The sequence below is a fragment of the Hemibagrus wyckioides genome, linkage group LG22, assembly GCF_019097595.1.
Source record: "Hemibagrus wyckioides isolate EC202008001 linkage group LG22, SWU_Hwy_1.0, whole genome shotgun sequence".
Lineage (NCBI taxonomy): Eukaryota > Metazoa > Chordata > Actinopteri > Siluriformes > Bagridae > Hemibagrus > Hemibagrus wyckioides.
The window spans coordinates 2,115,741-2,142,564 of NC_080731.1; the positions used below are offsets into that span (position 1 = coordinate 2,115,741).

Genomic DNA, 26,824 nt, shown 5'->3' on the forward strand with positions numbered 1-26,824 from the left:
GTGTGTGTGTGTGTGTGTGTGTGTGTGTGTGTGTGTGTGTGTGTGTGTGTGTGTGTGAGAGAGAGAGAGAAAGTGTGTGTGTTTGTGAGTTGGTGTGTGTGGGAGAAAATGTGTAAGTGGGAGTGTGTGTGTGGTTGTGGAATCAAACAATTTAACTTTCTGTAAATGGGAAGCAAAGCGACATTGTTACATACTCTCACTGACAAACCCCGCCCACTTTTACATCTCCTTGTGTCTTTTTTATTTTTTTTTTATGACTTCTTTTTTTTTTTTTTAAATGACACGTTCATGGTTTTAAACATTCCTCCTGGCGTTACCACGGTTACGGCTGTGTCTCGTTGCAGAGCATCCTGGTGTCCTGGACCAAGGGCTTCAAGGCGAGCGGGGTGGAGGGGAAGGACGTGGTGGACCTGCTGAGGAAAGCCATCAAGAGGAGAGGGGTAAGAGTGACAACTGTAGAGAAATGTCTGAGAGATGGACTTGTTAAAGTGCTGCTGACTTCATCACACACTCATCAGTCCTCTTCTCCTTCCTCATCCTCTGCTGCACCTCTGCTGGCTTTAATCATCACACTGATCCTGTCCGAGCAGCGGTCAGTCAATCGGTTGGAAATAAACTAAAACCCACCCGTTTTGTGTGGAAGGAGATCCGGCCTGTGGTTGTTTCCCAGTGTTTCATCAGGCTTCTGCTACAAGTCACACAGGAACGGAGGAGTGTTTCAGAGTCTGGACACCAAAATGACCAGCTGCTCTTTTACTATAAATTATAGACGTGACTTGAAGTTAATGAGTGGTACGATCTGCGTCAATCCCAGAAATCTGTTATATTTATCAAACAGAGTGAGCTCTGAACTATAAACACGCCTCCTTTACTGTGACTGGCAGACCCAGAGGACAAGCCATGCCTCCTTTACTGTGACTGGCAGACCCAGGGGACAAGCCACACCTCCTTTACTGTGACTGGCAGACCCAGGGGACAAGCCACGCCTCCTTTACTGTGACTGGCAGACCCAGGGGACAAGCCACGCCTCCTTTACTGTGACTGGCAGACCCAGGGGACAAGCCACGCCTCCTTTACTGTGACTGGCAGACCCAGGGGACAAGCCACGCCTCCTTTACTGTGACTGACAGACCCAGAGGACAAGCCACGCCTCCTTTACTTTGAATGACATACCCAGTGGACAAGCCACGCCTCCTTTACCTCCCGCTATCCATATTGTTTCCTTTATTAAACCTTTTATTTTTCAGTATTCTGGTTTTTGAACACGTCTTCCATTATTTCAGAACAGAAATAAAAACCTGACTGTTGTTACTGATATATTTTCTAAGCCGTTTTTTTTTCTCCTGTCAGGACTTTGACATCGACATTGTAGCTGTGATCAACGACACCGTGGGGACCATGATGACCTGCGGCTTCGACGACCATCACTGTGAGATCGGCCTCATCGTAGGTGAGTGACCTCCCACACCCTACCCCCTCCCCACTCCATCTCCCCACCTCACCTCTCTCTCCACCTCACCTCTCTCTCACGCTCTGTCTTTACCTCACCTCTCGTTTAATCTCATCTCTCTTCAACTCACTCACTTCATGTGTCTTCACCCCCCCCCTCACACTCATCTCTCAGTTCATCTCTCTCTTCACCTCACCCTCTCTCTCTTCACCTCTCTCATATATATTTTCTCTCTCTCTTCCCATTTTTTCCTTCTTTTATATATATATTTTTTCCATCCTCACCTTGTAGTGGAATTCCATCTGCTATTTTTTACTCCTGAAAATCTTCTGACACTCAGACGGTTTCGTGTCCACTCTCTGTTCAGTCTATTGTACGCAACAAAAAAGTCATGAAGATGTGTCACAAAGCTCTGACTTCACCTGACCAAATGAAGAGCTTTTTATTCAGTTTAACGGGTGAGATGATGAAATTGAATCAAACTCGGCGTGTCCAGTAATTATTTTGAATTTCTTTTAATTGGTGTTTGACAAAGACAGTTCAAAAAACGTGCGTCATTTTCATTCTTGTGTGTACCTGTTTGGCAATGACGTGTGTGTATGTGTGTAGGTACAGGTACGAACGCCTGCTACATGGAGGAGATGAGGAACATGGAGCTGGTGGAAGGAGATGAGGGCCGCATGTGTGTGAACATGGAGTGGGGAGCGTTCGGAGACGATGGCGCTCTCGACGACATTCGCACAAACTTCGACCGCGAGATCGACGCCGGATCTCTGAACCCGGGCAAACAGCTGTGAGTGACACGAGAGACACGTGGTGTCAGGGAGAGAAAACAACCCGTGTCATGTGCAGAGCTCGGGGATTTATGCCTGCATTCACTGCTAGAGTTATTATACAGGGCTGTACTGAATGAATGAACGTATTTATTTAATGCGCACACACACACACACACGCACACACATGTACACACAAACACACACATGTTAATCCTGTCAGTAGTATCCTGAAGTATAGAAACCTTTCTGTCCTTGAGTTATGAACTTGTTTATTAACTTGCCCGAGTCTTAATAGGAACAGAACATTCTGGAGAAAATACATGTCATGATTACTTACGGAGTAGAGCTGGGGGTTTTGTACAAGGATGTGAACTGCAGACTGATAATTTGGAGTTTCTCTCCTTGTTATCCGAGTTTCGGTGACGAGTGTGAAGGTTGTTTGAGATCTGCTGCTTTAAGGAGCTCGGTCCATGAAAAAAATTTTTTTTATAAAAAGAGCAGCTTGTGTTCCCTCACGGTCAAATTATAATAATAAAATATTACTTTATAATCCATTATTATTACCATTAATATTACTAATAAATACTATTTAATACTAATAAATAAATTTATAAATAATAAATACTAATAATAATTATACTTTTAATTATTTGTGATGTTACTGAGGATTTCATGAGACACACAGAACAAAGCACCTGGTTTTAATAAGCAGTGCCTCTGACACTGACAGACCCTGAGGACAAGCCACGCCTCCTATACTGTGACTGACAGACCCAGAGGACAAGCCACACCTCCTTTACTGTGACTGACAGACCCAGAGGACAAGCCACGCCTCCTTTACTGTGACTGACAGACCCAGAGGACAAGCCACGCCTCCTTTACTGTGACTCACAGACCCAGAGGAAAAGCCACGCCTCCTTTACTATGACTGACAGACCCAGAGGACCAGCCATGCCTCCTTTACTGTGACTGACATCCAGGAGACAAACCACACCTCCTTTACTGTGACTGACATACCTAGAAGACAAGCCACACCTTCTGTACTGTGACTGATATACCCAGAGGACAAGCCACGCCTCCTTTACTGTGAATTTATCACAAATACTGACATTACAGAGGAGAAAACATGTCTCCTATGCTGTGACTACACAAAAGGAGAAATCACACCCGCCTTCTCATACCCAGAGGAGAGGCCACACATCTTTTATTAGAACTGACTTGCACAAAGGAGAAGCCACACCTTTTTTTGTGTTACCAACGGATGCTAGAGAAGATATGCCCACTTTCATCACTATGTTTATATATGTATGTATATGTGTGTGTGTATATATGTATATATGTGTGTGTGTGTGTGTGTGTGTGTGTGTGTGTGTGTGTGTGTGTGTGTGTGTGTGTGTGTGTGTGTGTGTGTGTGTGTGTGTGTGTGTGTGTGTGTGTGTGTGTGTGTGTGTGTGTGTGTGTGTGTGTGTGTGTATATATATATATATATATATATATATATATATATATATATATATATATATATATATATATATATATATATATATATATATATATATATATAAAATTAACCTGTGTGTGCGTGCAGATTTGAGAAGATGATCAGTGGAATGTACATGGGTGAACTGGTACGCATCATCCTGGTGAAGATGACTAAAGAGGGTCTGCTGTTCCAGGGCCGGACCACACCCGATCTACTCGTCACCGGTCACTTCAAAACCAGCTACATCTCAGCCATCGAGAACGACAAGTCAGTAGATTTCCTCTGTGTGCGTATGTGTATGTGTGTGTGTGTGTGTGTGTGTGTGCTGCCCTAAAACACATGAATCCTGTTCAGTGAGTGGTTAATCGGCACAATGTGTAGTCCTTCATAGGCCAAGTGAAGGTTAAGCACCACTCAAAACACTGTCACATCATATACACACACACACACACACACACACACACACACACACAGCATTTTAATTTCCTGTTTTTAATCAGTCTGCTCTGACTGCTAAAAGGCTTTTCTCATTTCTCCCACCATGGCCTCTGGGATGAGCCGGCATTTAACCCAGCCCTGCTGAGGTCTCACTTTGTTTTGTAAAAGAAGGAAAACAGCTCTTGCTCTCGCTCGCTCTCTCTCTCTCTCGCTTTCTCTCTCTCTCTCTCTCTCTCTCTCTCTCTCTCTCTCTCTCCCTCTCTCTCCATGAACAGACTGTCACACTCTGGCAGGACCAGTGGTTGTTGGCTTTCTTCTAAATAAATAAAACCTCCCTTTAAGGGCGTTGGAAATTTTCTCCATGCTGGTGTTCCTGACCTCGTGTGCCCTGTGTATCAGCAGCGATGATAAACATATTAACTGAATATGTGCGTAAGCATGACAGTGTTTGTGTGAGAGTGTGTCAGTGTGCGTAAGCATGACAGTGTGTGTGTGAGAGTGTGTCAGTGTGCATAAGCATGACAGTGTGTGTGTGAGAGTGTGTCAGTGTGCATAAGCATGACAGTGTGTTTGTGTGAGAGTGTGTCAGTGTGCATAAGCATGACAGTGTGTTTGTGTGAGAGTGTGTCAGTGTGCATAAGCATGACTGTGTGTGTGTGTGAGAGTGTGTCAGTGTGCATAAGCATGACTGTGTGTGTGTGAGAGTGTGTCAGTGTGCATAAGCATGACTGTGTGTGTGTGAGAGTGTGTCAGTGTGCATAAGCATGACTGTGTGTGTGTGAGAGAGTCGAGAGCGAGTGTGTGTGTGTGATGGTGTGCATTAGGATGACTGTGTGATTGTGCATGACTTGGTGTGTGTATGAGGGAGTGTGTGTGTGTGTGATGGTGTGCATTAGCATGACCGTGTGTGTGTTTGATAGCGTGACACTGTGCGAGTGTGTGCGTGATAGTGTATATAAACGTGAGAGAGAGTGTGTGTGTTTGTGTGTGTGGTGTGCATGACTGTGTGAGACTGTTCATGATAGTGTTTAGTGTGACTGTGTGTGTGTGTGAGGGAGTGACCGTGTGTGTGTGTGTGATATAAAATCGTGGTATATGAGGACTTGAAAAGCTTCTGAGATGTTGGTGATGTAAGAGCGGTGTTCTATGCAGCATCAGCACCGTGAGGATCATCAGCACTTTTCTTCTTTCAGTCATGTTGGTTCTGTTTTTTTTTTCTTTTCTGAAGCTCAGTTGGATTTTCTCTTCTTCCACTGACCGAGTGTCTGCTTGACCGCCTCCTTCACTCTCATTTTCTTCTACACTTCCATCTCTCTAGCTGAATAACAGGGGAAAAAAAGCACAGTGTTATTGTTGAACTGATTTATTCAGAGTCACGTACCCTTACCCAGACTCGTCACTTCAGATCGATTCTGACATTCTGAAAATAAATAAATAAATAAATTTAAAAAAAGCAGCAAGGAACAAATCTGTCTAAAAATAACTGGCTGTCTGGATTTAGATTTCGGTGTAGTACAAAAACCATTGTTTCTCACTTTCTCACAGGCTTCATCCGGGTTCTGTGTAGAAAATATAATTTTAGAGTTTTATTTATTTACTTCTTAAAAATAAAGTTTTGATATTTTAATTTCCCGCTTCACTGAGGTGCCGATATCTACAGCTTATCTCTAAACAATTAAGCTCTTATGTAAGCTCTTAGCACCTGTTTACACCTGTAATTTCATGTCGGAACAGAAAAAACTCTTCCTGGTTAGGCCACACCCACATCAAGTTTAAATCCAGCTCCAGATAAAGGTGTGCCTGTGTATAATCTCCCATCAGCCCTCTCACACTCCAGACAGCCTTCATTATCCTTTGAGAAACCCTGATAATCTCCTGAACCCCACAGGAGCAGAGGAACGCTGCAGATCTTATCGTATTGTGTGCATCTGTGCTGTTTTATTATCTCTGAACACCTGATCTCATTCAAACAGAGAAATGGGATCAGAACCGTTTCTGATGTGTGTGTGTGTGTGTGTGTGTGTGTGTAGGAGTAAGGAAGGCCTGGTGTGTGTGGAGCAGGTTCTGCGTGATCTGGGTCTGGATCCGTCTCCTGAGGACTGCGTGGCGGTGCAGCGCGTGTGTCAGATCGTGTCGACTCGAGCGGCTCACCTGTGCGCCGCGTCGCTGGCCGCAGTGCTGCGGCAGATCCGTGACAACAAGGCCATGGATCGACTGCGCACTACGATCGGCGTGGACGGATCAGTGTACAAGAACCACCCACAGTCAGTAAACTGCAGGCTTCTTCACAACTGTACTGGATTCATATACAGGTCTAGATACTAAAGTGTGTGTGTGTTGCTCAGGTTTGCGCGACGGTTACACAAGATGGTGCGCCTCCTGGTGCCTGACTGTGACGTGCGTTTCCTGCGCTCGGAGGACGGCAGCGGGAAAGGCGCCGCCATGGTAACGGCGGTGGCCTACAGGTTGGCGAAGCAGCATGCTGAGCGCCAGCAGGTCCTGGACACACTGAGACTCAGCCGAGAACAGCTGATGGAGGTGAAGAGGAGGATGGAGGTGCAGATGAAGAGGGGACTCGCTCGGGACACCCACAACTCCGCCACCGTCAAAATGCTGCCCACCTACGTCAGAGCCACACCCGACGGCACAGGTAAGAGGGGGGGAGAGAGAGAGAGAGAGAGAGAGAGAGATGGAAAGAAAGAGAAAGACCGGGAGGGGGGAGCGAGGGAAAGAGGGAGAGACAGAGAAGGAGAGGGAGAGGAAAGGAGAAAGATATAGAGAGATGTTCTTCTTTCCTTCTTCAGTTTTCTTCCTTTTTTTCTTTCTCTTTTAAATTCTTCTTCTTCTTCGTCTTCTTTCTAATTCCCTTTTCAACCTTAATCTTTTTCTTTCTTTCCCTCTCCATCCATCCATCCATCCATCCACTGAGTAGCTCCTCCTCCCCAGAGAGTCCTGTCCTGTAGTTTATGTTCTCAGGCTGAACTCTGGAGCTTTGTGTTCCTCTGCGTCTCGGGAAACTCGGCTCTGCTCTGGGGTCCGATTAAGAAAATTCGAAGCTCATCAGAGTGCCTCGGTCGCAGCGTTCCAGACAGCCGACATTAAAGCATTAAAGAAGAGCAGGGTGAACACCTTTCCTTCCTTCCTTCTTTCTCTCTCTCCGTGTTTCTGCTCATGCTGCGATCCCGCCGAGGTTCAGAGCGAACACTGATCCGTCTCTAACGCAGCCGATAACGAGCGTTCTCCTGCCGAGAGGAAGTCCAGAGCTGAGGACAAATACGGTTTAATGAGAGCGCATCGCTGACAAGGGGTTTATATATACGTGTGTGTGTGTGTGTGTGTGTGAGAGAGAGAGAGAGAGAAACTCCTGCTGTTGTGTAACCTGATACCCGACACCGCAGTGAGGAGTGATGTAGAGAAATATTTCAGGCTCCTGTCACATCCACTGAAATTTCTCACCTCGGCTTGATCACATGCAGCGCCAAGACACGTTTCTAATCATCCCTCCGTCTGATTCTGGCGTTCCGCAGGGCGCACCACGCTCCCTCGCAGTGAGATAAGACGCTCTGTGCTCTGGCGATCGACCGGCGCTGGAAGACTCCATGCTTTTGTTTCGTTTCGAATACGTTTTGCTCGACCCTCCGTTTAACTACTTCCTGGATCTGCGTGTCACATCAGTGACCTGATGGACAACTGAAAAACAGGCTTGAGAAAAGAGATCGATATCAATAAACCTTCCATCACTGATTAGGTTTGTTTTCTTTCACATAGGAGGGAATAAGCTCCGCCCCCTGTGGCACTCATTGTTCAGTGTGAGTTCAGTGAACTCTGTGGCTCTTCAGACTGCAGAAAAGAGACAGGGAGAGAGGGGGAGAGAGACCGGGAGAGAGAGGCAAGGAGAGAGGGAGAGACACAGAGACTGAGACACAGAGCGAGAGAGAGAGAGAGCGAGAGAGACACAGGGTGGGAGAGAGAAAGAGAGAATTAGGGAGAGGGAAAGAAACACAGGGAGAGAGAGACAGACAAGGAGAGGGAGAGAAACGGAAACTCTGTGTATCTTCAAACTGAACTCAACCCCTCATTATTGTTTACATTTCTGGCATTTAGTCGACGCCCTTATCCAGAGTGACTTACATTCTTATACAGCTGAGCAGTTGGGGGTTAAGGGCCTTTGCTTAGGGGCCCAGTAGCGGTAGTTTGGTGGACCTGGGACTCGATCTCACAACCTTCAATAATTGGACAATAGTCCAATGCCTTAACCACTAAGCTTCCTCACACCATTTATCACTGTCCTAAACATCCCCCAGGTGTGAAACGATGCACTGTTAGGATGTTAGGACTGGTTGCTTAGCAACAGACATCCAATCTGAACCTAAACAGTGCTTCAGCTTATCATCAGATGAAAACCAGGAAATACCTGAACAACACCCAACAAAAACGATGGATGGATGATGGATAGAGTCAGGTGGAGAAACAACCGAACATCACAGAAATGCTCGTCGTAGTGAGGGGGATATGCGTCACGCTGAAACATTAGTGCTAGTCAAGGAACAACAACGAACAAACGTCTGGTCGAGTAGACGAGAAAAACGGAGGATAAAGCTGTGAACGATAACAGAACCTGCTCGGGTCCAGACACACAGACCTGAACGCTTTCCTCACTGATGGAAGTGTAAGCATGAGACGAGTCGTTTTAAAGCACTGCTGGATTTATCCAATCATGGCTGCTGATACATGAATATGCAAATGAGCAGAAGGTTACAGCAGGGTGTGTGAGGAGGAAAGAGACGGAAAGAAAGACAGAAGGAAAAGAGACGGGGAAGGAAGGAAAGAAACGAAAGAAGGAAGGAAAGACAGAAGGAAGCAAGGAAGCAAAAAGGAAATAAATAAAGGAAGGAAGGAATGAGAGAATGAAGGAATGGGGAGAAAAGGAAAGAATGAAGGAAGGAAAGAGAAAATGGTCAGAGTGAAATAAAAAAGAATAAAAGAAATGGGGTGAAGGATGGAAGGAAAGAAACAAAGGAAGAAAGGAAAAAACGAAGGAAGGAAGGGAAAAAACGAAGGAAAAGAAGGATGGTCAGAAGGAAGGGAGGAAGGGAAAAAGAAATAAATGGAAGGAAGGAAGGAAGGAAACAAAACGAAGGAAGGAAGGAAAGAATAAATTGAAATGAAACAAAGGAAGGAAAGAGAAAAATGGTCAGAGTGAAATAAAAAAGAATTAAAGAAATGGTGGGGCATTGAAGGAAGGAAGGAAGTAAAAGAAGGAAGAAGGGGAAAAAAGGAAGGAAGGAAGGTAGTAACAGAAGCACAGACCTGAACGTTTTTCCTCACTGATGGAAGTGTAAACATGAGATGAGTCGATATTTAAAGCGGCGCTGGATTTATCCAATCAGGGCTGCTGATGCATGAATATGCAAATGAGCATTAGGTTACAGCAGGGTGTGTGAGTGGACGCTGTTGGGGTTTTTCACTCCTCATGTTAAGTTAAAAATAAGCAGTCGGTGGATGTGAGTGGATTCTGAGGCGACGCTCCTGACCGCTGACCGTTAGCATGTCTGAGGAACTTGCAGTGTGAGCCCCGTGTATATTCATTCATCCGCAAAAGACTTTTATTTTCCTTCTCCATCGCCTGCTGTGTGTGAATCACTTCATACTGCCGGAACTCAGTGAGGGTCAGAGGCACTCTGAGGCACACCGAGGCACTCTGAGGCACACCGAGGCACTCTGCTTTAACTGCGGCTTCGCCTCCAGCCTCGCCTGCAGCTGTGAACATGAAAAAAAGGAGCACAGGTGAAGGAAAAGAGGCTGCATAGAAAAGGAGGAAGGAAGAAGACATCAACGTGTGGTAGGGGCAGAGGGGAGAGAATATCTTTCAGTCGCTCAAAGATAGAGAGAGAGAGAGAGAGAGAGAAAGAGAGAGAGATCGATCTACAGGAGCAGATGTGACACATTTGCAATGCAGTGAAAGAAAAAAGGGGTTGCACAGAACGCCTGACTCGAGCAAAAATGTTTTGAAAATAAACTCTAAACGTCTCCAAACAAGGAGAGAGAGAGAGAGAGAGAGAGAGAGAGAGAGAGAGAGTGAGAGAGAGAGGGAAGGGAAAACAAAGGAAGGAAGGACAGACTGACAAAAGGAGGTGAAAAGGAAATAAATGAAGGGAAGGAAGGAAAGAAAGTGGGAACAAAACAAAATGAAGGAAGGAAGGAAAGAAAGAATCAAAGGGAAGGAAGGAAAGAAAGAAAATGGGTCAGAGTGAAATAAAAAAGAATAAAAGAAATGGGGTGGAAAGAGAAAGAAAGAAAGAAAAGCAGACAGACAGGGTAAAAGGAAAAAAAGCAAAGAAATATAAGAAAGAAAGTAAGAAAACAGTTTAAAAAAGGAAGGAAAAGACACAGGAGGGATAAAGAAGGCAGGAATAAAAGGAGGATGGAAGGAGAGATGAAGGAATAGACTTTATACAGTATGCAGTAACTCTAACAGCAGCTGGACTCACACCTAATGGGTGTGGCCTAATATTCTAATGAGCACGCTTGATTGACATTAGACTTGACCACTCTCCGCTCTCGCTTCATCCAGACTGAAGCTGCTCGTGTGTGCGCGTGTGTGTGCGCGCGTGTGTGCGCGCGTGTGTGCGCGCGTGTGTGCGCGCGTGTGTGCGCGCGTGTGTGCGCGCGTGTGTGCGCGCGTGTGTGCGCGCGTGTGTGTGTGTGTGAGAGAGAGGAGAACGCTGCAGCTCCTGGAGGTTCAGTGTGTTGTGGAGAAGCAGAACTTTCAGACGAGTTCATTTTCTTGAGACGTCTGTTGCTCTGAGAGAGCAGCGTGTGTGTGGGCGGGGAGTCACGGTGTCACGCTCCCACTGAAGATCCTTTGATTGCCAGCGTTTATCGTGAAAATGAACATTAACGCATAAATGTGTTTAATTAAAAATGTAAAAACTCGAGTCGTCACGGCCCAGGAGTTAGAGCTCTCTGAGTGAGGCGGGTTTTTGTAGAAGATAAGTGTTTTCTTTAGAGATGTCCTTGTTTTTTAATTATCATCCAAAGCTCTGAATTCTGCTGAAACTCGCAGCTGATGAAATAAATTTAGTTTTATCTGAATCTTGTGAAACCTTCTCCAAACTGCTCAGTAACATCGGGTTTTGCCTCAGAAATCTGACTCAGGAATTAACTTTGAGAGGCCACGCCTCCTTAACCTGAATGACCGGTACAGAGCCCACACCTCCTTAACTGAAACTGAACGGAACAGATTTCACACCCTCCTTAAAACGGACTGACGGGTGCAAAGGCCACGCCTCCTTGACTGAGACTGATGGATATAGAAGCTATGCTCACTAGAAATGAGATCAGAGGCCACACCTTTTACTAAGGCTGACAGGTGGAGCAGAGAGGGCACGCCTCATTTAGTAGAAACAATGCCTTCTTTACTAGGACTGAAGAGACCACACCCACCTTTTTCAGTTACAGAGACCACGCCTCTTTTATTGGGACTGACAGGTGTAGACTGATGGGTTACGCCACTGGATCTGAGCAAACAATCTGTCTCCATTGGTACTGGCAGATACATAAGCCACACCTCCATTAGTGTGACTGACACACCCACCACCTGGGATTGAAAGGCTCATAGGCCACACCCACTTTCTTGACAATAACTGACTGGTACAGGTAGTGACTGATCAGTACAGACACCACACCGCCTTGATGATGACTGACAGGTACAAAGGCAACACCTCCTTGATAGTGTCTGACGGGCACAAAGGCCACACCTCCTTAATGGCGACTGACAGATGGTACAGATTCCATGCCTCCTTCACTGCGAGTGACTGACACAAAGACCATGCCCCTTTTACAATGATTGACAGGGATCGTGGCCACACCCATCATCTTCTCTGGTACTAGCAAGTGCAGAGTCCATCCCTCCATATCTGTTACTGACCGACAGGAAGGCGTCGCCCACCTTTACTGGGACTGACCGACATCGATGCCACGCCTTTGTTCTTCACTAATCCAGTGCTGTTGTAGTGTAATTATGTAGTGCAGTGATTTCATTTGTCTCTGTGTGTGTGAGTTTGAGTGTGTGTGTGTGCGAGACCACTAAATCTATCTTCTCTCCTCAGAGAACGGAGACTTCCTGGCGCTGGATCTGGGCGGGACAAACTTCCGTGTTCTGCTGGTTCGAGTGCGCAGTGGGAAGCGCCGCAGTGTGGAGATGCACAACAAGATTTACACCATCTCCCAGGACATCATGCAGGGCACAGGGGAAGAGGTACAGATCACTTCCTGTAATCTCACAACCTTCTAACACTAAGCAGCAGAACACAGAACCGGTCCGAGTTTGCAGGAAAAAGTCGAAGGAAAGAAAAGCGAGAGCTGATGTGCATTTAGCTCTTGGGAGAAAACAAGCTGCAGCTTTTACACACTCGGGCTTATCGGCTGAGACAACGTTAAATAATTAATTACAGCGCATCATAACGAGGAATAAATCATAAGTGTGTGTCCTGAAAGTACGAGGCATGTCCAACTTTGGAAATATGATCTAACCGGATAGAAAGAGTTTCTAGTTGTGAAAGATAAGTGTGTGTTTGGTCTGATTTCAGACCCAGTCCAGGACACCCTCTTCCCAGAGTCTCTGCAAAATCATGTCCTTACATGACACTTTAGGTAATCGATGATGTTTTTCTCTCCAAGTTCACTCGTCTTCAAAAGAAAAGTTTGAGAAGAAGCTTCCAGAGGAACTTCCCTCCGGATATTTCCTTGTTTTTCCACAAACACTTCACACACACACTCCCACAGACGCAGGAAGCTTTTAAAAAAAGTGCAGCCTCGGGCTTTCCTGTCCGCTTGCCGTGGAGCTTTTCATCAAAACCTGAGTAGTGATGTCATGAAGTTCTTTTCTTTCAAATGTCATTTTTATGATGTCCTGAGCGGCGGCTTGCGTTCTCCGTGCTTGGTGTGATTTTCGGCGTGTTTTTGTTAAAGGCCAGAATGCTCCATAGTGTACAATCAGTGTTCTTAAGCACTTCCTGAACACCACTTAAATATCATTAACGTGTGCTCGCATGAAGTTCTCCGCAATCTCCGGGTTTAAAAACACGTCGTGGGTCGACTCGAGCCTTCGCTCAAATTACATGTGTAGTGGAGACAGGAGGCGTTGGAGTACTGTGTGAGAGCACTCGTTTTCTTCTCCATGTTTATTGAGCCTCTGTGGGAAAGGTCTCGGTCCTGCACTGGATGGAACCGAAGCAGAGTCGGTGTGGGTTACGGCGAGGTTCTTCACCATGAGTGCTCCGATCATCAGGAAGTCGGAGCGTGATGGACTCGAGAGCACGCTCAGGAAAATGTTGAAGAGGGTTGAAGACCTGAAGCCACGGGGATGAGAGGAGAACCGGCTGTCAATCATATTCACTCACTGGGATTATTTACATTCAATTCCACTTTTATCCACTAGGGGGTGGAGTTCTGCAGTGGTGTTCTGAGAGTAAACAAAACTAATAGCCAGTTGAGTCGCTCCAATAACCCATTTCACTTGACTGTGTCCGCCATGTAAAATGCCGCCTGCATCAAAAGGGTTACTACAGTAGAGTTTGCGAGTGAGGCAATTTTCACAAATGTAACTTCCGAGTTAAAATCTGAAAGCTCATCAGGTGAAGATGAAAAGGAAGAAGGGAATCCAGATTCATCTCATCTGGTGGGAGCAATGATAAGCGATAACGATAATGTACGACTCGGTGTGAAATAGTTAGCCAGCTAGCTGACTGGCTTTCAGTGGGTGTGGCTTCGAAATCGGGACCGATTTCCGCTAACAGAGCAAACAATAATTGGGCATGTTACACTTATTGTTATTCTTTACTCGCAACCGCGTGGCTGTCCTGCGATTAGCTACGGTGGATGTTTGGTATAAATGTGCTCTCTCCTGAGAGATACTGCTTAATTAGATCAGACCACGGAAAAGTCTCGAGTGTCTGAATCCCTGTGAGAAAGTCCCTTGATTTATTTCCTCATGACACCGGAGACTCCTTCCGTAAGTGTTGAATAAACATCTCCTTACACAGTGTTTCAGCTGCCCTGCTGTCTGAGCTGCTGAATCTTCCTTCTGACCAATCAGAATCCAGAACCCGACAGCGTCGTGGTGAGAAACAGGTCTGGTTCTTAAAGCTCATTGGCTGAGGTGTGTTTGAAGGCGTGGTCAATCCCTCGATAGCCGGTACGAGCACATGACTGTAATGCTAATCTTGGTTATTTTATGTTGTTTAGCAACCGAAGCTTACTACTGGCAGTGTTCCGTAGAGTGAGAATGGTTTGGCGTGGATATTATAAATTCTACATGAAATATATGTTTATTAAAGGCAGGGTTTTGGTTGTAATTAAAGCAATAAGCTGCAGAAAAAGTGTGCGTTCATGTGTAATGTGATGTAATATGCGTGTGTTTCCTTCCACAGCTGTTCGATCACATCGTCCACTGCATTGCTGACTTCCTGGAGTACATGGGAATGAAGGGAGCATCGTTACCTCTGGGATTCACCTTCTCTTTCCCCTGCCATCAAGCTGGACTGAACAAGGTACACACACACACACACCTGAAACAAGATAATATAAGTAGCGTAGTTCATGCTAGCCAATTCTTTACTCTGGCTTTTTGAGGAGAAAAACAAGTGGCTCTAAACATGCCAGCCTGAATGACATAGCTAGCATTTTTTTAGCGATGAGTCAGGACTCCATCCTGAGCTTCATAGTGAATAACAAAGCATGATGAAATTCTAATCACTAAAGCTCATGTCAAATGTGATGTCTAGAAGGTTTTTGTTAAAAAAACAAAAAGCAATAGCAAATCATGCGGGAGACTCCAGTGTGAGAGGTCATGTGTGCACGTTCTTCAGGGTTCCTCGCTGATCTTCTGTTGCATTAACGTTCATATTAATGGCTTCTGTTCACATTGACACTTGATCTCATGCCTCCGGTTTTTATTTATCCCGAACAGTCCCGCCTCACAGTGGCCCAGAGCACAAATCTGATCAGAGATAATAACAAATAACAACAACAGACTCCTAATGCAAATTCCAGCTGAGATTCCCAGGCATTCTGTTAACCTGTGTGTGTATGAGGTAATCATACAACAAACGCACAGCTGGCCGAGTAACCAGAGGCTAGCCAAGTGCTAAATTACTTTTGCTCCCCTAAGCGGGAGGATTATGTAGAGAAAAAAGGGGTTTATTGTGTTGTCAAATTAAAGCTGACAGTCTGGACTTTCATTTCCAGTCCAATGTGCCGGACCCCGGAGATTAAATGCATCTCGAACGCAGTCCATCCTCCAAGCAGACCTGCGCAGCATCATGTAATGAAATGTAATTACGCTAACGGGATTTCTGCTAAGACACAGTCGACACTCCCAGCCTGTATTAGCTCCGTTTTTTCCCTCTGACTAGCAAAATGTTTATTTTTCCTGGTCTTCTCATTACTAAACAAAATGTAGCTAGCTACTTAACTAGCAGGTTTAGTTGATAAGAAGTTGATAAGAAGGTTTCTTTTTATCAGGCTGTAGCTATTCTTCAGATTTTTTTATTGACCTACTTAGTTGACTCCTTGGGTGGATTCAAGTGATTCCCTGCTTGACTCCTAAAACGACGCCTAGACTTTCTAAAATGACTCCTTGCTTGGAGTGACCTTTTTCAACTCGCACCATAACTGAATCCCTGCTTGACTCCTTGACGCTCTAAAATGACTCCTTGGTTGGAATGACCATTTTAACTACCTACTGTAATTATTATTCACTTGATTCTCTGCTTGACTCCTTTACTCTCTAAAATGACTCCTTGGTTGGAATGACCATTGTAACTACCTTCTTTAATTATGATTCATGTGATTCCCTGCTTGACTTCTTGACTCTCTAAAATGACTCCTTGGTTGGCGTGATCTTTTTAAGCACACATTGTAATTCTGATTTCAAGTGATTCCCTGCTTGATAATTTGACTCTCTAAAATGACTCCTTGCTTGGAGTGACCTTTTTATACATGCACTGTAACTATGACTCAGCTGATTCCCTGCTTGACTCCCTCTAAAATGACTCCTTTGTTGGATTGACCTTTTTAACACACACTGTTATTCTGATTCAAGTGATTCCCTGCTTGACTCCTTGACTCTTTGGTTGAAGTGACCTTTGTAAAAACAGACTGTAGCTACAGTTCATTTTCTTTTTGACTCCTTGACTCTCTTAAAAGATTCTTTAGTTAGAGTGCTAGTCTTAAGTACAGAATGTAGGAACAAATCAACTGATTCTCTTCTTAAACTCCTTGACTGTCCCAAATGACTCCTTGATGTGCAAGACCACAGCCTTGGAGCTACGATTGAGCCGATTCATTCTGTGACTCCTTGCTTTGAAGTGACTCAGTAGTCTGATTTGAACCCAAATTTGTGATCAGAACCGAGATCCACTGTAGATCTGGTGCTGTAAATAAACCTGAAGTGGACCTGAGAGAGACGGCCCAGCAGCTGGAACTGTTGTGAGAGCATCGAGCGTGTAAACCATGTCTTCTACTTGTCCGTGCTTGTATGGGTTCAAACGATTCGGACAAGGTGCAATACATCACCACCTCCAAAACCTGTCATCTGTCCACTTGTGTGTCATCCTGCTGTCTTTCACTGTTCCGCTGTTTTCCCGAACCGTAAAATCAATACAGGTTCTGCGAAAAAAAACACACTGAAGCTCGGAAATCGTGCAAGCAGAGAAGCCTGCGCGTTAATAAACACACAATCTGTGGAGGTTTTAATTTGAAAAGTTTATTAAAAATCATCCCGGGTGTCATCATCATGTCTACCTGCAGAAGAACAGGAACATCTCACCGTGCAGGAGATGACCTTTAAAGCCCTGGAGCGTCCTCGCCATCTTCTGCTTATTGTTTCAATCGTTGTACATTGTAAGTCATTTGCATATAAGGAGAGTGTGATATTGTGATGGGAACGCTCAGCTCGTGATTCTGAAGAAGCTCGGATGATGATGATGATGATGATGAGGCTGAAGATAACCTTTATGGACACACATCATCGCTCATGTCCTCAGGCGGCTCCTAATGAGAATGTGAAGACTCCTGATACGGCAGGGTTTATAGAAACAATCCAGAAATCTCTCTCTCTCTCTCTGTCTGTCTGTCTGTCTTTCTCTCTCTCTGTCTGTCTGTCTTCAGGCACTGTTCAGAAAAAATATAAATGAAAAAATATACAGAACTAATAGTTAAATGACTCTGAGCCTGACTGAGGGTGGACACTACATTCTGGCAACGTTTTTTAAAATTAAAACATAAGATTAAAATAAAATTAAAAACAATTTTTAATTTTTAAAAATTATTATTATTATTTTATTTTTGCTATCATATTTTTATTTAAAGTTATTATTAATATTTTTTATTTTATCTTTGCCATTATATTTTTTATAAAAAAAGATTATTATTATCATTATTATTATTATTAATAATAATAAGAAGAAGAATTCTGTGAAAACTTTGAAATTAAAAAATGCAAACTGTGACAAAAAGGATATGTATATAAATAAATAAAATAATTAAAATTTTAAAAAATATATTGCATATTATAAAAACTAAAAACAAGGGCAATAGGAAGTGTAGTAGAGTGATGATGATAAATTTATTATTATTTAATTACATTTTTTAAAATTTTTTAGTGAAGCTTGACTCGTATGTCAGGAAAGGCATTAATGAAATACAAATTATTACATTTTTTATTCAGTAAAAGTTTGCAACCTACAAAAAATTTAACTCTAATAAAGATAATAAATCAGTAAGTTGCAGAAATGTTCTGGTTTAAATCCCCAGCAGCAGACACTGGAAATAAAGCGCATTATAACTGAGAATATCTCTTAATGCAGCTTCCTCTTTCGCTGTTTTGCGAGCCTTCATTGTGAAGTTAAAAAATAATAAAATATTTTATGTGTCTAACTAAATGCATGCGAGCTCCAGTTTTAGGCTGGATGTTTTTTTTCTTCTCACTTGAGTACAAACATTTCCACACTGCTGTAGTACAAAAAAAAGCATGAAGAAAAAGCTGCCTCAGCATCTGTAGAGACGAGAAGTTTGACACGTTTTTTTTAAGGAATAAATTACCTCTCAGCTAGATGATTGAAACAACCCAAAAAACCTGAAATGTCCGGATAGCAGCATGTAGGATGCAAAGGGTTAAAGGTCACGATGAGGCCAGATGAGGATCAGTATCCTGCCCCAGGCTTGTGAACAGCTCGCTCAGCTGGTGATGTTTTTTAGTTATTATTTATATTTTTCCGAAAACAAACCCTCATTGTGTGTTTGAGAGCGCACTGAAAGCCATCTGCATGCCGACATGGCTGCTGGAGGAGAAGAAGAAAGTGAATAGATGGAGAAAAGATGGAGCAGAAAGCACTCGAGTGTCATGGAGAGGCCGAGCTAATGGACTGGAAAGCACAAGCGTGCCATCATTCCACCTGAGCTCTTACATGTCAACGAGTGTCTGTGTGTCTGTGTGTCTGTTCTTTCATAATTTATCACTCCCTTACCTCACCATCTCTCTCTCTCTCTCTCTCTCTGTCACAGGGCATTCTGCTGAAGTGGACGAAGGGCTTCAAGGCCAGTGGCTGTGAAGGTGAAGACGTAGCGATGCTCCTCGCTGATGCGATCCATCGCATGGAGGTCTGTTCCTCCTGTCAGAGTGACCTTCACATCACATCCAGCACCTTCATAAATCACCATCAGAAGCTTGTTCAGGCCACAGGCGTGTTTAAGAAGTGTTTACATCAACAAATCCAGCAAGTCTTTAAACCGCCTTAAACACACACGTGACCTTTACACAAAAACCGAGCATTTTTATCAGTAGTGTGTGTACTGCAGACTTCTTAATGAAAAATGGTACAGAAAAATAAAGGGGAAAAAAGAGAAATGAAAAGAATAACCATCACCTCCACATAAAGGAGCAGTTCAGCTGTCTTAAAATTATTAGAATTGGATCAGACTCCTCCTTCCACATCTGACTTCTTTCTCCAGATCAGGTTCCTCTCTCCAGATCAGGTTCCTCTCTCCAGATCAGGTTCCTCTCTCCAGATCAGACTCCTCTCTCCAGATCAGACTCCTCTCTCCAGATCAGGTTCCTCTCTCCAGATCAGGTTCCTCTCTCCAGATCAGGTTCCTCTCTGCAATTGAAACAATTTTTTTTCTTTTTTAAATCCATCATTTGTTTAATTGCTTTTAAAGCACTGCTGGTGTGACCTTTAGGACAAAAATCTTTTTCTTTTTAAATACAAAACTAACTGTGTGAAGAATCACAAACTGTGGGACTTTTATTGGAGACAGCTGAGAGAGAGAGAGAGAGAGAGAGAGAGACAGCTGGGGGGGGCCTGAGAGGGGGGGAGACAGCTGACAGAGGGGGGAGAGAGAGAGATGGCTGAGACAGACAGACAAAGGGAGAGTGAGAGAGAGAGACAACTTAGAGGGAGAGACAGACATGGGGAGAGTGAGACAGCTGAGAGAGCTTATATAATAAGTGGAATATAAAGTTGAAGTCCTGGGAGTTTGTAGATCTGTAAGTGGACGTTTGATCGATTTCCTGCAGGAGAAATTGATTTCATCTTTTTTTTTATTCCAGCTGTCATGCCGTTTTCTCTTTCTGATCATTCCACATTTCCTGTCTTTCTCTCTCCTCCTCTCTGCCTCACATGTTCTAGGAGTTTGATTTGGACGTGGTTGCCGTGGTGAACGACACAGTGGGGACGATGATGTCGTGTGGATACGAGGACCCTCAGTGTGAAGTGGGGCTCATTGTAGGTGAGTCTGACTCCTGACTGCTGATGTGTGTGTGTGTGTGTGTGTGTGTGTGTAATGGCATGAATTGATGAATGATGGCATAGACCTAGGCTGACGGGGTTCAGCTGCTCTCAAACTTCTTTTTAATATACATGATGATGCTGCAGAATCCTGGATGCTGATTGGTCAAACGGTGTTGATTTAGTTTTCCAAAGCAGCATTTCTTACAGTAGCGTGGCTTTATATTAATATAATGGTATCGTTTCCATAGTAACAGCTGGTTCCATTTGAGGTTTTGATAGGAGACATACCAGTGGAAGGAGTGTTGATCAAATTTGGTGTGTGTGTGTGTAGGTACGGGTACGAATGCGTGCTACATGGAGGAGATGAAGAACGTGGAGCTGGTGGGGGGAGATGAGGGCCGCATGTGTGTGAACATGGAGTGGGGAGCGTTCGGAGACGGCGGCGAGCTCGATGACATCTGCACCGGGTTCGACCACGCCGTGGATGAAAACTCCACCAATCCTGGCAGACAGAGGTAAAGGTCACGCTGTGGAGCGGTTTCACTTAGTGGGTTTAGCGTTAATGAGACTTGAGAGATGGAACATTTTGTATAATAGCTGCAGGTGAGTTAAAACCTTGCTGTGTGTGTGTGTGTGTGTGACAGGTTTGAGAAGATGATCAGCGGGATGTACCTTGGGGAGATCGTCAGGAACGTCCTGCTGGATTTCACCTCTAAAGGTCTGCTGTTCCGCGGAAAACTCTCCGAGAGACTCAAGACCCGCGGCATCTTTGAGACCAAGTTCCTTTCCCAGATTGAGAGGTGTGTGTGTGTGTGTGCGTGTGCAAGAGTGCGTGCGTGTGCGCGTGCGTGTGCGTGTGTGGATAGTGAAGGGATGGAGATAGATGTAGAGTATTCTGTAGATCATAGGTGGATAGGTAAATGGGAAGGTGTGTGTGTGTGTGTTTCAATCGTGATTCACACAAAGAAGCTTTTAAAGTGTGTTTATTACATTGATAGTAGAAGTGTAAATCAAAGAAAGAAGCAATTAAAGACAGTGGAAGGAGAGGAAGAGCGGAAGGAAGATGACTGACACTGAGTGCACTTTACACGATACGTAGAATCGCTTATCCTTTCACACTAATCCACTTTAAACCACTTTTTCCACGTGAAGGTGTCAGTCATGTGACCGTCGCTGCATTGTACGGTCGAGAGAAAAGTGAAGGCTGAAGAAAAGAGAGCAGCTATTTTTAATCCTCGTGTCGACCGGATTTATATCGTGTTTAGTTTTGGGGGCTGATGCTCTAAAAAAGTGACATCGCCGTGCTCGCATCGCATCCTCCCTCTCGCATGTGACGTGTCTCCGTACCGGAGCGTTTCACACCGCGGGATCCGTCACACGCAGACTCTGACATGCGGGAAAATATCCGAGCCTTCACTCACAGACGAGAAGTTAGACAAGTGGTCACCACGGTAACGCACAGAAAGAGGTTGCCGAGCTGGAGGGGGCTCACTGAGCACAGGAATGTGTGAACGACTGGATACTGAAGTGTATGCATGGATGGATGGATGGAAAGAACTGGGTGGGTACAGAGGGACTGATGGATGGATGACTATAGATTGGATAGATGGGTGGAGAGTGTTGGATGGGATGTATGAATAGAGTTTATTGTGTAGATGGATAAAGAGTGATAGATGGGAAAAGATGATGGATGGAGAGCACTGGATGGTTAGAGAGGGATGGGTCAAGGGATGGAGGACAGATGAATGGAGAGGGATTGATGGATGGATGGGTGGATGGATGGAGTATATTGGATAGAAGGATAGAGAGGGATTGATGGATGGAGAGTATTGGATAGAAAGTGAAGGATGGAATGGATGTTAGTTAAAGTTAGTTAAATGGATGGTAGTTAAAGAGGGATGGATGGATGAATATGGATGGATGGATGGAGAGTAGTGAGCGTGTGTGTGTGTGTGTGTATCAGCAGTAGAGAATTGTGAATGAAGTGTTTGTCCTGGTCTTGTGCTCTGGCTGAAGTGTTTGTGTAATCAGGACGTGAATCACAGCAAACGAGTCTACTTGACAGTTGCACCTCGTTACCTTTCTTTAAGCAGGATATGTGATTAATCACAACACACACACACACACACACACGCGCGCCCCACAGCACTGCGCACAACTCAATTACACAAATGAACTTTTCTTTGCTGTTTGGTTTAATTTTATTCTGCATATAATTTCACCAACACAAGGAGAGAAAACATCGTGTGCAGATGAACGTGGGCTCTGTCCGTCTCCATCACGCTGGAACGTCTGCTGACTACATCACATAACCTACACACTGTTTATCTAATCATCTCTCTCTCTGTCTCTCTCTCTCTCTCCCTCTTAGTGACCGCCTGGCCCTGCGGCAGGTTCGCTCTATCCTGCAGCACTTGGGTCTGACCAGCAGCACGTGTGACGACAGCATCCTGGTGAAGGAGGTGTGCAGCGTGGTGTCTCAGAGAGCGGCTCAGCTGTGTGGCGCCGCGCTCGCCGCCGTGGTCGACAAAATCCGTCAGAACCGCAACCTCAACTCACTCAGCATCAGCGTGGGAGTGGACGGAACCCTGTATAAGCTCCACCCACAGTACGTCCTGCCCACTTTATACCTCACGTATATGTCTAGTATCTCATTATGGGGGGTGGAGTCTGACCTGTTCCGGCTCCTCCTTCAGGGTGTGTGTGTGTGTGTGTGTGTTAGGACATTATCACACACATTATAAGTAAGGAATAAAACACTGTGGCATGCTGTCATAGGAAAACCATGTCTCCACCTTGACGATTATTTCCTCTGCAAGCACTTCCTGTCTTTTATTCCTTTTGGTAACCGTTACCATGACATCGCTTTCCTCACGTCCTTTATAGTTATGTTGAATGTAGTGGAACATCCCTGACATCATTTCCTGTTCTCACTAGCCTCACATTATTCTTTTAAAGAAAATAAACCACACAGAAATCCTCAGTGCTGTAGATGACTCCTCAGCGTCGGCTCTGACACTGGAGACTCCTTCCATATGCGTCGAATAAAATATCTCATGGCTGAAAAACGTCTGTTTACACGTCCACACACGTCCCAGCGAACTAGTGTTGCTATAGAAACCAGAGGATTAGCTGCGATTGTGTCTCTGCTAATAATGAAGTACTTAAAGGTGGAAAGTGGAGAAATTCTGCTAAAGTTTCTATCTCCGGTCCGTCTCGTGCTACAGTCCGTTCATCAGACTCGCCACGCTGACCACAGAAGTTAAATAACACAAAAATCATCCATGAAGCTCTGTGAGGTTGTTATTCGAGTTTATTATGAATACTCCATTCCATTCTGATTGGCTGAATGTTTCAGGTCACTTTAATCAACACCCACCTACTGACCAATGAGAAGCCAGAACTGAACAGTTTTGAGAAGGACATAGACTATAAGAAGATCTTGAGATGTTTGCACAGGATTACTTCCTGTCTCACACAAACATTTTCCTTTTTCTCCAGCTTCTCCAGCATCCTGCAGGAAACTCTGCGAGATCTGGCACCGCAGTGCGACGTCACTCTGCTCCAATCGGAGGACGGAAGTGGGAAGGGCGCCGCCCTGATTACGGCTGTGGCCTGTCGCATGAGAGACGCGTAACCGAGAGGAACGAGGAAAAGGAAGAGGGGGAAAAATAGGGAAAAGGATCGACTTGAATTTGAAACAGTGTTCTTCCAGAAACGACCAACACTGTGCTGGAGATATGACTGTTCTCTCTCTGTGTGTGTGTGTGTCTGTGTGTGTGTCTGTGTGTGTCTGTAATAAGTGCAGAGAGAATAAGGGAAAGGGTGGTGGGGGGGTGTCATGTGACTTGGATGGTAATTTATTTGTAATGTTACTGTATCATGGGGTTCCACACATTTCCCCCAAAAAATGCTGAACAACTCTGAGCGGTTCTCCTCACTCCTCTGCTGCTACTGGAGGTTCTCCGTCTTGTTCTGTGGCTCTGTGAGATCTTTGTGGGATCACGTGACCACCGGAAGCAGGAGTGAGGTGAAGTTCTTCTGCTCTTCAAGTTGAGAGACTGGATCTGTGGAGGAGGATCCAGCAGGAGATGAGGTGGAGGAGGATCCAGCAGGAGATGAGGTGGAGGAGGATCCAGCAGGAGATGAGGTGGAGGAGGATCCAGCAGGAGATGAGGTGGAGGAGGATCCAGCAGGAGATGAGGTGGAGGAGGATCCAGCAGGAGATGAGGTGGAGGAGGTTCCAGCAGGAGATGAGGTGGAGGAGGTTCCAGCAGGAGATGAGGTGGAGGAGGTTCCAGCAGGAGATGAGGTGGAGGAGGTTCCAGCAGGAGATGAGGTGGAGGAGGATCCAGCAGGAGATGAGGTGGAGGAGGATCCAGCAGGAGATGAGGTGGAGGAGGATCCAGCAGGAGATGAGGTGGAGGAGGATCCAGCAGGAGATGAGGTGGATCCAGGCTGCATGAACTTGCTGTTTTTGGAGCGGTTTTTTCTACTGGTTTAAAAATAAATAAATAAATCAAATAATGTGTACACTGTAACCATCCCACCAATAGCTAATTACCATCTTCCTCTATTATCATCATCATGATCATTATTTTTTATTTTTTTGGATGATGCTGATGATCATGCTTTTTTTTTCTGACTACGCATTTAATTTGAGCTTCTTCTACCAGAGATTTGTAAAATAAAATAATTGAAAAAGTAATTGTATTGATTTTGATCTGAAATGTAATTCAGCTGAATGAATATTTCTGAGTGAAAGAAAGTCTCAGGATCTCCTTCTTCTTCTTTCAGCTTTTCCCTTCAGGGGTGGCCACAGCGAATCATCTCTCAGTCTCAGGAGCTCATTACACTCTTTATATTTGCTCAGTTTTTAAAAGCCTCATTAAAATAAATCAGACTGAAACACCTGAGCCTCAGCCTCGTCCTCGTCCTCATCCTCAGCAGCACTGCTCTCAGAGTTACAGAAAAAGAGTCTGAGGGCATCTCTGATAGTATCGGAGTATCTGTAGGTTCTCTGATGGTATCTCTGACAGTATCTGACGGTATCTCCTGAAGGTATCTGACGGTATCTCTGAAAGGATCTCTGAGTATCTGACAGTATCTCTGACTGTATCTCTGAAAGTGTCTCTGAAGGTATCTCTGAGTATCTGTCGGTGTCTATGATGGTGTCTCTACCTCTGACAGTATCTCTGAGTATCTGATGGTTTCTCTGAAGGTATCTCTGACAGTATCTCAGAGTACCTGATGGGTTCTCTGAAGGTATCTCTGAATGTATTTCTGACTGTATCTTTGAAGGTATCTCTGAGTATCTGATGGTATCTCTGATGGTATCCATAATGGTTTGTCTTAGTATCAGTAGATATCTCTGATGGTATCTCAGTATCTGAAGGTATTTCTGATGGTATCTCTATCGGTATCTCTGAGTATCAGTAGATATCTCTGAAGGTATCTCTGAAGGTATCTCTGACGGTATCTCTGACGGTACCTGAGTATCCGACGGTATCTCTAAAGGTATTTCTAAATATGAGTAGGTATCTCTGAAGATATCTTTGACAGTATCTTTGAGTATCCGAAGGTATCTCTGAAGGTTTCTCAGGGTATCTGAAGGTATCGCTGAAGATATCTGTATCTGACGGTATCTCTGAAGGTATCTCTGACCGTATCTGTGAAGTTCTTCAGAGAACTCGATACAAACGTCAAGGTCAGTATATTTGCTTTATAACAGTTTCAGTGGAAGTTATTCACAAGTTATTCCTTTATGAAGCTATTAATAAGTAATAAGTTGTTAATATGTAAGACGTCCTTCAGTTATTTTCCTCATGACTTTAATCTGTTCAAAACTTTTTACCTTTTAATACTCCAGTAAAATCATAGAAAAATAGCAGATTTTTTTCCCAAATCAATTACATGACTTTTTATTTTTGCTTCCACTTTTATTTTATTAAAATTCTAAAACATTATTATTATTTTTAATTTAAAGTATGAAATCTGAAACATTTCAGACACTGAAATCTAAACAAGAAAAAAAAAGAAATAATTATTATTATTTTTTTATTATTATTATTACTACATTATTTTTTCTTGTTATTTATATATATATATATATATATATATAACAAGAAAAAATAATGTAGTAATAATAATAATAATAAAAAAATAATAATTATTATTATTAAGATGACAGGAAGCAAAAAAAAAATAGAAAAAAGAAAAAAATTATTTGTACATGAAAATGTCTGCTTTTAAAAATCTTTTCTGATTTTTTCTTCTCATAGCAGTGCTTTAAAAGTCAAAAAAATAAATAAATAAATCCTGAAATGTTAAAATAGTCATCAAAGTGCTGAGTGACGTCAAGCATCAATTTTCTTTTTTTTTTTTTTTTTTTTTAAAAAACACCTTCTGACTAATCAGGTCACACGTCTCGGGCATCAATCTAGAGAAAAATAAGTCTATTTGAGAAAAATGTTTCATTTGAAAAATACCAGCGTTTAAATGAAGTGGTATAAAAAAAATCTGTGTTTGTGTTTATTTGGAGCTTCACATGACGGCATGTGGCATGAGCTTCTCAAACTCTCAGCCTCCAAAACGTACAGCAAAGTGATCTTCATTTCCTCTGCATCACTGAGAATAATGAAGCAAATCCAGAGCACATGCTAGGCAGATCGCCGGTACTTAGCATGGTGCTCTCAGGCTCACATTACTTCTCCGCTCGGTCAATTGCTTCAGCGTCCTTCATCTTGGGGGGTTTAGAGAGATCACACACGGTGAGAAGGTCGTGAGGCGAATGCTCTTTCTGAGTAAGAAGCTGGTGTGTAATTAGAGCTGGAGTGTTTGAGGAGCCGAGCGAGAATCGCGGCAGGATGGAGATTAAAATGAA

At 44.0% G+C, this 26,824-nt stretch overlaps 1 protein-coding gene across 1 annotated transcript in view; it reads left to right on the forward strand.

Annotated features, from left to right (window-relative positions):
* hk2 (hexokinase 2) overlaps positions 1-24,649 on the forward strand; it is a 34,906-nt gene extending 10,257 nt beyond the window's left edge. The window contains exons 5-18 of the mRNA XM_058374788.1: positions 345-440; positions 1,351-1,450; positions 2,060-2,243; positions 3,815-3,976; positions 6,178-6,411; positions 6,493-6,797; positions 12,259-12,407; positions 14,581-14,700; positions 18,716-18,811; positions 19,840-19,939; positions 20,273-20,456; positions 20,586-20,741; positions 22,313-22,549; positions 23,443-24,649. Of these exons, the coding sequence (XP_058230771.1) occupies positions 345-440; positions 1,351-1,450; positions 2,060-2,243; positions 3,815-3,976; positions 6,178-6,411; positions 6,493-6,797; positions 12,259-12,407; positions 14,581-14,700; positions 18,716-18,811; positions 19,840-19,939; positions 20,273-20,456; positions 20,586-20,741; positions 22,313-22,549; positions 23,443-23,578 (2,259 nt within the window). The 3' untranslated portion in view covers positions 23,579-24,649. The remainder of the gene's footprint in view (positions 1-344; positions 441-1,350; positions 1,451-2,059; positions 2,244-3,814; positions 3,977-6,177; positions 6,412-6,492; positions 6,798-12,258; positions 12,408-14,580; positions 14,701-18,715; positions 18,812-19,839; positions 19,940-20,272; positions 20,457-20,585; positions 20,742-22,312; positions 22,550-23,442) is intronic.
* The last annotated feature ends 2,175 nt before the right edge of the window (positions 24,650-26,824 follow it).